Below are 12,756 nucleotides of genomic sequence, written 5' to 3'. Positions count from 1 at the left end.
ACTATACCAGACGACTAACACCCTCGACGGTGGAACAAAGTAGGACATAGAGCGCTGCAAATAAAATTGCGAGACGATGGCGGTTTTGTGGCGAATCCTGCAAATGAGACCATGCATTATCTTTTCCGGATAAAGCGTCTTCTCCGTCATATATGACGGGTTTGAAGACTCGTCCCGGTGGGCCAGATCCTGCTATAGGGTGCTACTTTTGATATTGAAGCAAACAGCATGGATGGTAAGAAGTCGCAGCTTCGAGCAGCTGATTGCGTCGTGACTCGGGTTCTCCCGAGCCATAGTAGACTGTGGTGCGGTGCGGTACGACGCGGATAGGACGGTTGGAATAAGACGCAACAAGCCCAGAAGCGCTGCAAACTTTCGACCAGGCCAGGCTGACATGCTGGAAAAAAAAGTTGAGGGGTATTTTCTGTTCTAGAAGCCGGGCCGGCGGTGATGGGCGTGACAGAACCAAACCACGCAAGAAACAGGGACAGAATTGGGTTCCATTGTGCGGCAAACACGGAGAAGATGAGACGTTGCAGTCCATCTGGATGATCGATTTGTTAACGCGCTGTCGAGTGGGAGAGTGTAGGGCGAAGCAAAGTCTAAAGCTTCAGCTCAGCTAGTCTTTTTGGTGCAATGTAGAGCCAAGATGCTCAGAGATGCATTTGGAGCATGCCGTTTTTGGCGACGGACGCACAGGGCGCTTATTCTTTGATGTGACTTGTGAGGGCGGATGTGAGGTGTGTTTAAACTGTGGCGGCGTGCAATAAGGCTGATTATCCGGTAGGTATTACTTGACAGCTGCAAGCAGCAAAACATGGGAATGGAGTGGATGACTGAGGTCCAGGTCCAGCTGAGATGTCTCGGAAAGTGCCGCAATTCGCCTTTCGTTGACCAAGCTCACTGGCGCTGTCGCTCAGGAGCCGTGGTTTATTTTAAAAAAAATTGCTGCGTCGCGATGGAATTTTGCTTTGAATGTGCGAGAGAAGATGCAATGCGGTGCGATGCAGCGCAGTGCATGACATGACATGGCATTGCAGCAGCTGAATCTAAGTTACAGCACACTCCATATTGTTGTCCACAACCGTCCCAAGCTAAGAGGGCGAATGAGGCAAGTGTGGCCACATGAGATGCATCTCAGGCAAGTAAGTACCTATGCCCATGGGCCAGTTCCTAGGGGCGGAAAGACGCGGGAAGTGACTGGCCGGGGAAATGGAAGGAAGGACCATAGATGGTAAGTACAGATACGGGTACGTATACCTTCTCAATCGGTATTACTACCTTAACCCAGCTTCACAGGTACGAATATATACGACTGAGCCGACTGCTGCCAAACCTCAGGTGCTGCCTTTGCCAGTAGCAGCTGCAGTTTCCTTCCGACCGTGAAAAAGAAAAGAGACAAGTGTACAAATTCCAAGAAAACATGTAATGGAGGCAAAAAAAAAAAAAAAAACAGACCGGCAGGTGCACAATACTGCAGCGCACCTTCGATCGGTCTGGGCCGCTAAAAGCCATTGGATCGGGTCATTGCACGTTAAATTCACAATACCGTAACGCCGCAATGAGGCATATCCCAGTTCAAGCCGACATCTGACTGGCTGGGGGCGGCGTGAGGAGGGGGGGAGAGAGAGAGAGTGTGTGTCTGTGTGTGAGAAGATGGGCAATGGCAACCTACCTTAAGTCAGCTTGTGCCGTATGCCGTAGCACAGTGGGAAGAAGAGGAGGCAACTTGTTGGAGAAGTGAGAGAAAAGGATGTTGTTGGAGAAAGTAGACTGTGAGGAGCTGTGTGAGTGAAGTCACTGAAGTGGTGTGTGAGCGTGCAGCGTGAGATGTGAGGCAAGGCGCAATGATCAAGAGCCGGCACTTTCCCTACCATCCGGATCTTACCTGAGAATTTGAAAGCACGCGCTACACATTGCAGGTCCCTGTCCAGCCTCGGTCTTCCTTGCTCAAGCTCGGCCCCTAAAGCAGGTGCAATGCGGAGATGAAGCCACCGTGCAAGGTTGGACGCTGTAGTTTTGAATTCTTCACTGAGGGACTTGCGGATATTGAAGCCGACTTTGGCATATGGTGGCAGCTTCATGACTTAGGGCACTGGAATCATGGAATAGGAAAACATGGTTATTACATGGTAGACCACTGATTGTTGAGGTAAGGCAGTGTACCTTGCTCTGGAGTCTGCTTGGTGCTAACTGGGGTTCCGCCACCCACCGCTCTTTTATTTTTGCTTCTCATTTTGTGGGATTCCACTCCTGTATCAAGATATAATAGTACCTAGTGTAGACGACAGAATTGAATGATTCAGGAAGGTCCAAGGGAACATCGAGGTTCGTAAGACCATGTATGCATAGACACAGTTCCTTGGCCATTAGATTATCCAATGATCGACTCGTTGCAAACTTTGACCGATATATATTTGGCCATAGGAACGAACTCTGGTTGGACGAATGCATCAAGTCTCCAGTGTATCGTCGGATCTTGCGTTGCCGCGCATTCCTTGAATCCATGAACATGACTGCATACCGAGTTGTCACTGACTCTTGAGTCTCAACCCCAACTCCTTTTGACCCTCCTCGTACGCCTGAAGTAGAGTGTCGAATGCAGATGGAAATGTGTTCAGGTCCAGGATATGAGCAGGGCTTTGCTCCCAAGGTACTCCATTCGGATAGACCACGGGGCCATGTCATGTTTCTCTCCGATTACCAAATTGGCAGAATTGAGGCAGGCACGGCAGGAAAGACGAGGGGAAGGGGGGGGGGGGTTCGACGAGCCGTGGGCCGCCTGCTTTCTGCTTCGAAGTAAGTGAGTACGGAGTAGGGTAGGCGGTACCTACGGAGTATTCCATGATCCATACGGAGTACTGCATAGTAAGGTACTCCGTACCTAAGCAGGTTGAGTCTTGACAAAAGGCCCCCGGCGCCGACGGCACCATGGGACCGAATCGTGGGAACTTGGAAGGTGGACCCGGCCCGTCCAGTTTTTGACTCCTGCTGTTTCGAGACTTGATCATCCAAGAGGGCCTGCTTGGGGCCTGCTTTTCCTGCCCTCTTTTGCAGCACATTAATTACATAATACTCTTTTAAACTCACCATCCCCACTCGGGCTACTCTCCACTTTCTTTTTTTCCTTCCGTTCCGCGGATGCCTTGTTCGTCTGCCATCTCTTCTGCGTCAGGTCTTTCAAGTTCCATGCCATCGTGCCTGTGCTGCGATACAACACGACGAACACAATTCCCACGTGACTCCCACGCTTTTCGTTTTTTTCACTTCTCGATATGGCTGGTCAGGCCACGCGATATGCAAAGCCTGGTCTGAACCAACCTGGATCAAAGTAAACGGTGCCCAGGTTATCGTTGTCGCATCTCAATTTAAGCCCCCTGTAACCTCGAGCTACCTATCTGGACACAACTGGAATCTGGATGATTCAACAAGACATCTACATACGGAAATGGGTACGACGTACTGCACAATGCAATGCCTACGCCCGCTGGCCATGATCAATTCGATGAATCTAGCCATCAGTACAAAGCAATCCGGACACTTCTCCATCTCCTGAGTCCCCAGCTGCTCCTCTTCCAAATATCCTCCTTACCGCGCACGACAGCGTTTGCTGCATATCGACTAATGCAGGCTCGACCTCCCGCCTTGAACGAGCCCTGTCAGATCAACCTTTGGCACGCCCACTTGGCTGCCTTTTTAGCTGCGCAAAGTACGTATTACGGAGCAAGAAACCACCCTCGCCTTCTGCCGCTCATCCTGGCATGGGACGATGTTGCTCTGCTTGCATGTTGGGATTGTTGATCAGTGCCCGCTTTCGATCCACAGCCGACGCCTCCATTGGCCTCAACCACTGGCATGGCCCTCCCTGCCCCGACTGTCCTGGGACGGAAGCCAGTCTCGATCGTCGACTCCTACGAAGTTTCCCTATATCCGGACTGCGTACACAGACAGTACTGCTCTCCCGCTTTTGGTCGAGATGCGCCAGCGCCAGACGCCCCCGAGCAAATGGTCCGTTGGTGTATTCACTGCAAGCAATTGATATTCTCGATCTTGCACACCAGCCGTCGTCCCTGGGATCTCCTCTGTTCATTCGACATAGCCGTCATATCGCGTACGGATACGCAATACCTACCCAAGGATTCTGGCATAGACTCAAGGAGGTTAGACAATTCAACGAGCTTCTCGGGACCACAGGGGGGGAGGGGGGGACCGCCCAGGCACTGGGATTACATGAACCAACAGGGCGGAGAAACTTTCAATCAGGTACCCTTTTGCCAGGGCCAGTCCTCTCCCCTGGCATCTTGCTAGCTTTGTGGTGCTTCAGCTGCGACGTTTTCCTTTTCTCAACCGTCAGACGGCTCAATACTGAATCGAGTCGCTCCCTCAGCTGCATCTTATTGTCAACGCCTGCCCCCTACGATCCCGCCGACTCCCGTTCTCCAAATCCAGCTTCTCCACTCAAGTGCGACATGTCACTGAGCACAGGCACCGGCAGCTACACGACAGCAACAGACGACGGCGGCAACGGCACCGACCTGAACTCATTTCTCGTCCCATCCTCAGGACCGCCGCCTTTTTAAGCATGGGCGCTAGCGGCATCAGGTTCCCAAAGCCAAGAAAGCTAGATTATGCTGCCGCTACGGAGTACTGCTCTCACATCTCTGTCTGCCCTTGCGCCCTCCGCCACACCACCCCGGCCGCACCTCCCGACCCCATGTCTGTGCTCCCGCTCCAACGACACCCCCTTCACCATTTCAATGACATCGAAACCTGGGACCCAAGACCTGGAAGTGGGTGTGGAGTGTGGGTGTGGCTAGGGTTGATGAGGGGTGCTGGTCTCTCTGTCTTGCTCCTCTTCCTGATGCCTCCACTAAGCCCATGGCTCGACGCCCCGACAGCCTGGGAACACGCAAAGCATCCATGAGTGCCTGGCCAGTCAGTCCCCTTCTTCTGGTATTCCCCCGTGCCTCTGGCCGTTCGTCCCGCTGCAAATTGGGCGTGTTCCACGGGTCCTTGGCTCCTTTCTGCAAATTCTGCTAGCAACGATAGCTCGGACTCGGCGGGGAACATCTTGCTGCGGATACTGCTCATATGGTTCGAAATTCGAATACGATCATTCCAAGTAATACACCCATTGTGACGGGTAGCTGTCAACAGGTCCACGGGAGCTTCCCATCATCAATCTCCGCCGTCTTAGACAGGACCAGGCCCACATTGTCTAAGAGTGACCTTTTAACACGAGCTCATAGGCCTAGAGTTGTGACTGGACGCCAGGGCTTGGACAAGTTCCGCGCTAGAGTGGCACAGAAGAACGCGCCCACGGTTTTCTTAAACTGCCAGACGAGCGCTGGCGCCGCTCAACGCATCTGGGCTACACGGCAAATTTGCGCGGACAGGCTTTTAAGGAACGCGGTTTCAAAGGATGGGCCTGGCGGCCGTGTATGTGCAACTTGGGTCGTACTAAGCAACTAGTGAGGACGCCGCCGTTCACTCATCCATGTCGATTCCAGGGCGAGTATGCCCAGCTGTCACGGCTCTTCTCTCGCGGGATCCGAGATCAGAACATCAGATCAACAACAGGAACCTCCACATCATTTTCAGCTAGACTGCTGTTGATCAAACTTCAACGACCAGATGTTGACAGGGCTTCAATTATCTGCTTTTCCCGCCCAACCCCAGCAAGCTCATTCCCAGCTTTGCCCCCACCACCGACCTGGGCGCTTGCTTTGGCCCGTTACATCACCTTAGACACAAGACCCTTGTCTCATCATTCTGCCAGGGCTTATCTGTGCCTCTTCTTCCGCCGGGTTCTGACGTTCAGTCCAGTTCCTGATCCAGAGTCCTTTGTACTTTGTACGCTTGTGAGGAGGAAACCCATCTCTTCAGGCGGAGGGGTGAGTCGAACCTGTCTGCCGGTACCGCTGGGTCGGACGATCTTTACTCTTCTCCCTATGCTAAGACTTTGGGCAGACGGCCAGACCAATTCGAGCACAGCCCGGACATTCACAGCCGTTTGGGCTTAGGACGACCAGCCGTTGCCACGTTCATCAGTAGACACGGGTGGTGACGGGACTCCATATCACGCCTTGGATCGGCCTCTTGCCAGCGTCTGCCACGCCTCAGCCGCCCCAGCACTCACGCGCCATCCCGGAACCTTAATCAATCTAGGGCCGTCTTTCCAAACCGCTTCTCCCGAGGCTAGGGAACCACCAGCAAGACACAGAGCTCGCAAGGGTGGCTGCGCCAAAAACCCCTTCACCCCGCGCCAGCTTCTTTCATCACTTTTCAGCACAACCGTTCTCTATCCCAGTCCATTCCTGAGTATCCTATTACTGTTGTGGACTGTCCAACCGTCTAGACATTTCACATTTTCGGCAAGTCACGTATTCTAGGCCACCTCAGAGCTGCCCATCTGGTCGACTCTCGCTCCCTACTTGGCGCCACCCACCCGTACACCATCACACACCAGCGGGCTTTTTGACTTTGGAATCTACATTCCACGCCTCTTCTGGCTGTAACGCAGTTACAATACCCACATGTTTGGGCAGTTTCGTCTCACTTTTGGCCTTACCGCTGGCTTCGAGTCTTCAGATCTGACGTACTCATCTGCTTGAATCTCTTCGGCAACCCTTTCACTCGATCTAATCCCCTTGTCGGGCCCAAGTGAGTGGAACGAGGCACATCGATACCTTACTCACCAAGCCGTTGCCGTGTATTTCGTTATACAATACGGCGTATTCTTCGTACTCGTCGATATTCAGGACCAATCTTCATGCCAGTTGGCGCTTCATCAGGCCCTTGAGTTCCAACTAGGCTTAGGCCAACCACAACGGCCCTCCACATTCTCAACAGCTTCCAAGTGCTTTTGAGCTCTGCCGGGATCGATTCAGACACGGAGGCCAGACAACACCACCTCACCATCTCTGTCTAGGTCTTGATTTCCCTTCCTAGCGTAGTAGCTTCCAGGAGCCCCCGCCATAACGCCAATCTTACCAGCAGATCAACAGAGCGCGAGCTGCGATACCCGCTCTCCAGTCAACCCAGTTACATTGTGGCCGTCCCAGTGCCCCACTACCGTCATCACCACCCGCAGTAAAGGCTATCGAAAGAACTGGTGTGGCTCTGGGTGACCGAGACCCTCTTCTGAGTGGAACAGTTCGCCCTTTCACTACTTCCCCCAAAACAAGGAGCGAATAATCTCCCTCCCAAGTCCGCTCACAACTACAACCACAGACCCCTCTCGACATATGCCGGGTCCGCCGTTTCTGTTCCCTTAGCCATTTTATGGAATACGTAGGTTGCCACGGACTCAAGCTACAGCTTTGAAGGAACAGTATCCATGCCCCGGATCAGATTCTACCAGCTCGCCGTCTCAAGCTCTCGATTTGATCTACCTAGCCGGGCCACCGCGTCCCTCTATCCGGGCGGCTCCTCCTTCCACAGCTCTCCGTCTTTTTACCTCAAGGAATTCATTCCCTAACAACAACTTGGCTCACTCCATCCTTTGGCTTGCTTGGACATATTCCGCCTAGTCTAGCCACCCCACCATAGCTCGCATTGCCGTCACGATTAGCGACCCACGAACTCCAAGGGATACGGATTTGCGGTCCTTCTGAGTACAGGCAGAGCATGCCAGCTCCCCCAAGGTCATCGTAGCACACGATCCACAAAATCTCACCTTCTCAGTCCCTTGCCTTCCGCCTAAAAACCACGGTATCGGCCCCTTCTAGCCGCAAGTATGGGGGACTACTATCACCATTTTCTCACCTCCATGACGGGGGTGGCAGCTAGCCAAGCTACAAGCCCGCAGGACATACATCCACCCCAATTTCCAGGCGCCCAGATGTCTATGATGGGCGGTGCCATGCCTGGGCCATATCCCAACCTTGGATATTTCACAGGCTTCCCCGACCCCGTTGGGCTTACTACCCCCAAATCCTCGAGGAACCGAAGAAAGTCGGCTTCGGGTTTAGATCACGTCAAGCACCGACGAACACGATCCGGTTGCTACATGTGTAGGAGTAGAAGAGTAAAGGTATGTCTCCGCGTCCTCTTCAAGATTGTAGCCTTCTAACTCGATGTAGTGCGATGAAAGCCGGCCAGTCTGCGATAGTATGTTTGGCCGAAGAGGTATCTGTGATTCGTATCGTTAACGTAACCATAGGGTGTCGAAAAGGTAGCCGCGAATGTATCTATCCGGAACCACCAACAACCAAAGGATCTCCAGCACAAGGCTCCTCATCCAAAGATGGAGCTCCTACTCAACAGCAGGCCAGTCCGGATTCTTCCAACGATGCTGAAGATGGAGAGGACGAGACCGAACCCGGCGGTCTAGACACCATCCTTGACGAGGACGAAGGAGAGGAAGAGTCTTTCCAGAGACAGTTTTCTGGGCCGAGTAGAAGCAGCACAGCTTCGTCATTCAACCTGCAACGTACGGGAGGTACACGGCACGGCTCCGAGACGCCATCACACGAGGGGACCAAGAGCGCCTCGCCTTCGACGTCTACCGCGAGCAGCCAAACAACTACCGCATATACGATGCCGGATCTTACGATATTATCCCTAGGTGGTCACGCCGACTGGTCCCATCTGCCCCCCGACCTCCGGCAGCATCTGGAATACTTCTGCGAAAACGTTACTCACTATCATTACTGTATGCTCACTGACGCACACGAGTTCTTCCGTGTAATTCTGCCGAATTTCGCGTTGCAGAACGAGGCTCTGTTATACGCGGTTGTGGGCTTCGCAGCGTACCAACGTACGATACAAGATCCCAATGGCAAGATGGAAGAGTTTCTGAAATACTACAATAAGAGTGTTATCCTGCTGCTCAACTCCCTGAAAAGGAAGGAGAAGCATAATATTGCTATGCTATTGACCGTCCTTCAGCTTGCCACAATCGAGGTATGGCAGTCCCCGAATTTAGATGGAAAATAAAGATGTGGCTAATCCATGATACAGGAGTACCTGGGCGACTGGATCAACCTTATGGGGCATCAGAAGGCTGCTTTCGAGATGCTGACACATTTGTTCACGCCTGAGACAGCTACGCAGACTCCTCTTGGTAGAATGATTGTGTCTTGGTACGGACGCTTCGACATCTTCATCGCTATGATGGGCGGCTTTCCCACGATGCTAGCCCCCGAGTGGTTCATTACTTTTGTAGAATACTGCGATCAGCAAGCCGTCTCGGACGAAGCAGATAGCTTGCACTGGAAACTCGAAGCGGAATCAGGTCGCCTGCGGGTTATTTCGAGAGAAATGTCTACCCTCTTCGCCCGAGGTAGCCGAGGCCAGATAACACCGGAAGATTTCGCGACGGAGCACGAACGACTGCAAAACTCGCTCCAGGGCTGGAAAGACGGATGGGATCACGCACTTACGGACCCTGCTTACTACGTCACCGACTTCAGCCACGCGGGCCCTCTGGGGGAGGACGACATTGTCGACCCGTTTATCACAGGAGTCTTGTACGATTTCCCGATATTCTCGACAACGCTACTCACCAGCGAGTTCAACTCTACCATGATGATGCACAAGTGTCAGTCGTCGACGACGCAGCGGGAACACCTTCACGGCGAGCTTAGAGGTTATGCATACGCCATCTGCCAAATTTTTGAGGCTGTCGAGAGGTGGCCGTCGAGCCCCAGGGGCAGTTTAATCCTGATCCAGGCTTGCATCGCCCTTTCGGCTTTGTTCTTACCGCAGGACGCCAAACACCACAACTGGATCCGAAAGAAGTTTGCTTTGCTAGAGACTATGGGGTACGTGGACATGCTGGCTACAACCTTCTGCCTTTTACCTCGCACACGACAGGACAGGCACACTGACGTTTGACGAAACCCTACACAGATATATACACCCGATATCACTCCGCACCAAGATGGCTGAAATGTTCCACGAGCCCAGCTGCGTGCGCTGGTGGCTGCCCAACGACGAGGGCTACAGCCGTATCCTCCAGGACGTACGGACCTTTGCCGATGAACGCAATGCCAATGCCGCAACCGCCCAGGCGGAGAACCTTCGAGAAGTCAGACACATTTTTGCAAAGATGCAAATGACGGAGGAGAATGCAACCCAGGCTGCATAGATCTTGGAACCCAGATGTTCTGGGGGGGAAGGGGGAAAAGAGGGAAGGGAATCGAGAACATGGGAGGGAAAAGTTGGAGCGATAAAAACAAAAAAGGTGGCGGGAAGTCTTGATCGACTCGGCAAACGCCGTGGCTGAAAAGTTGTACGGCATACGATGCACATTATGGAAGATGGATTGGGAGGATCGGGGCTCGTTGGGAGCTCGTTAGAAGCGGACGTTACGGTGAAAACGACGGGGGAAACGTTCGAGCATGGACGGATCAAAACAAAGCGGCGGCATTTTTTTTTTCTTCATTCCCCCTTCTATCTAGAGGGCTACATCTATAAACCCATAGAGGCCATGCCATACCCAGGCAATGGCCACACGCATTTTGGCGTTGGGTCTTTTTCTGTTCCATTTCTCCCTTTTCTTCCCCCCCGTCCGATTATTCGTTTTAGCAAAATTCCCCTCTGCACCCCTTGTAGGAGAATTAATGTATCATATCTTGTTTTCATTTTCTTGGACATTTTTTTTTTCGTTCTCTTTATCTCTTTCTTCATATCTTCGTCACACATATTTCTTGCTTCCACGTTAGACATAGATTCTGTGTGAGACCTGTTTTTCCCTTCCTATTTATACACACAACCTCGTGAGACGTTTTGACAAAAAAAATGACATCACGAGACTTCAAAGAGAAATCCTCCAAAAACGAAGAAGAATATTATACACATACGTGGACCTCGTCTCATTACAATAATAGAAAAAAGAAGAAAAATGGTCTACCGGTATCCTGCCCAACTCAGAACCACCACCCCCCTGGGTTTGACGGATAGGCAACAAGTCTGTAACTTGAACATTCATCAATACGCAAAGTCATTAAAACCCCCTTTTCTCCCTCTGTCATGCCTCCTTCTTACCCCCCTCGGCCTCCTCCGCCTTCTCCTCCTTTGCCTCTTGCTTCGGCTCCGTTTCCTCCGCCTTGTCGGCTTCTTCAGCCTTGCTGTCCGCATCTGCGGCATCTGTTGTCGTCGTAGTCTCGTCTACTTTGGCGGTTGACTCCTGAGCAAAGTCGTGAGTGCTGACGTCTGGAATCTCGCCAGATTCATCGTCATCCTTAGCTGCTGCATCGGGAGCCTCATCCACCGTCTTGTCATCTGCGTCTTTAGGCTCGTCGGCGCCTTCGGCTGCTGCCTCGCTTCCTGATGCAGGAACGTCCTCATCCTCCTCGAAGTTCAGATCTAGCCGCGGTTGGTTTGGGTGGGCCATACCGCCCTCGGTTTCTTCATAGACCAAAGTCGTTTCCGCATCGGATTCTGTATCAGGGTAGTCGGTTTCGACCACTTGAGGCTCTGCCGCAGCGGCCTCCTCCTTTTCTTCTGTGGGCGACGCATCTCCAATAATCTCCTTTTCAACAATCACCGGCACGTCGGCCACTTCGGGCTCCTCCTCGAGCGTCTCGGGGGCAGAGATGCGCATCTCCCGCAACTTATTTGTTACAACGTTGTCTTCCTCGTCAGCCTCCACCACTGTCGTCACAGCACTGCCAACAGAGGGACTCGCCCTGACATGACGTCTCGTAGCAGTACGGCCAACAGGCTGAAAGTTGTCGTCTTCGCTCTGTCCGAGGCTCTCACGGTGGCTGGGCTTCACAATGGACATTGGAAGCGGCTTCTTATCACCACCGTTGGCATCAGGCACCGCCGTTGCCGTCTCCAGGCCCTCGGCCTCAGGTGGGAGCTTGTAGTTCTCGGCGGGGAGGAGGTCGTACATGTCGCATACGGTCTTGAAGAAGACGTACAGTCCAGTCTGGCCCTCAATGGTCCAGAAGACAGCGCGGTGCTGGAACCAGGCGTGCGCGAAGATGCGATGCAAGCGGCGAAAGACGTTGACGAGGTTCTTGACGGCGACACCCTTGTTGTGGACGTCGGAGAGGACGACGAAGCGCGAGGGGAAGATTTTGGGGTCCGTAACGATGTTGGCGGCCCAGTCGAGCGTGTGGCAGCAGTAATCAATGGCGCAGCAGCTCTTGGGCTGCTCGTGGACGGCACAGAGGAACTGCCACTCTGACGCGCGCATCTCGGGACACGTCGCCGCGCTGCAGGGTGGGGAGTCGAAGAGGAAGCCGACAATGAGGGTGTTGCATTGCGAGATGAGGAAGCGACACAGTTCGTACAGCCAGAGAGTGCGGTCGATGCCCGGCGGGGGCGTTGCCAGCTGGATTGCGGTCGTACGGGTTATCGGGACGCTGTTGCTCTTGGTGTGGTGGTAGTGGAGGGCGGCGAGATGCTCCTGGAGCTGGAAGGCCGAGTCGAGCTGTGCAAAAGGGTTTTGTAAGCGGCAGAATCGCAAGATTAAATCTGGCTGTTCACAGGGACGTTGCTACGAACCTCATTAAGGGGGATAAGCGGCGGTCCAGCAGCCATGTCGGCGGCCTTCGTTCCCGGGTGTATGCGACGCCTCGAGTTAGCTTCAATGAGAGACTGCTCCATCGGCGAGGCTTCGCGATTCGATTGCGCACCCGTGGAAGGGGACTTGGGACCGATTTGGATCTCAGCGGGCGGGGGCGGACTGGGCAGCCGGGGCGAGCTCGGCGCCATTGCCATTGTGAAAGGAGGTGACGGAGTGGTTGTGGTGTGGGATGGTATGGTATCGGGGGGTGGTCTCCGTGATGAAGACGATGT

General features: G+C 53.3%; 4 protein-coding genes across 4 annotated transcripts; 3 read left to right on the top strand and 1 right to left on the bottom strand.

The window, feature by feature from the left end:
- Window positions 1–3,976: 3,976 nt before the first annotated feature.
- Window positions 3,977–4,580, top strand: CABS01_04639 (uncharacterized protein; the record flags this gene model as incomplete). The annotated part of the gene is made up of 2 exons (XM_060538010.1): window positions 3,977–4,008; window positions 4,388–4,580. The coding sequence occupies 2 exons, from the start codon at window positions 3,977–3,979 to the stop codon at window positions 4,578–4,580; spliced, it is 225 nt and encodes a 74-aa protein (XP_060389672.1).
- Window positions 4,581–5,441: 861 nt separating this feature from the next.
- On the top strand, window positions 5,442–6,023 carry CABS01_04638 (uncharacterized protein; the record flags this gene model as incomplete). The annotated part of the gene is made up of 1 exon (XM_060538009.1): window positions 5,442–6,023. The coding sequence occupies one exon, from the start codon at window positions 5,442–5,444 to the stop codon at window positions 6,021–6,023; it is 582 nt and encodes a 193-aa protein (XP_060389671.1).
- Window positions 6,024–7,738: 1,715 nt separating this feature from the next.
- CABS01_04637 (uncharacterized protein) lies at window positions 7,739–10,093 on the top strand (the record flags this gene model as incomplete). The annotated part of the gene is made up of 5 exons (XM_060538008.1): window positions 7,739–8,035; window positions 8,085–8,112; window positions 8,165–8,907; window positions 8,965–9,767; window positions 9,856–10,093. 5 exons carry the CDS (start codon window positions 7,739–7,741, stop codon window positions 10,091–10,093), a joined length of 2,109 nt encoding a protein of 702 aa, XP_060389670.1.
- Window positions 10,094–10,975: 882 nt separating this feature from the next.
- Window positions 10,976–12,678, bottom strand: CABS01_04636 (Mob1/phocein family protein; the record flags this gene model as incomplete). Its single annotated transcript, XM_060538007.1, has 2 exons — window positions 10,976–12,388; window positions 12,463–12,678. The coding sequence occupies 2 exons, from the start codon at window positions 12,676–12,678 to the stop codon at window positions 10,976–10,978; spliced, it is 1,629 nt and encodes a 542-aa protein (XP_060389669.1).
- Window positions 12,679–12,756: the final 78 nt, after the last annotated feature.

This window comes from Colletotrichum abscissum (genome assembly GCF_030869225.1).
Source record: "Colletotrichum abscissum strain IMI 504890 chromosome Unknown Scaffold_9.1, whole genome shotgun sequence".
Lineage (NCBI taxonomy): Eukaryota > Fungi > Ascomycota > Sordariomycetes > Glomerellales > Glomerellaceae > Colletotrichum > Colletotrichum abscissum.
The sequence above is the reverse complement of the archived record's forward strand: the minus strand, read 5'-3'. Positions and strand labels throughout refer to the sequence as shown.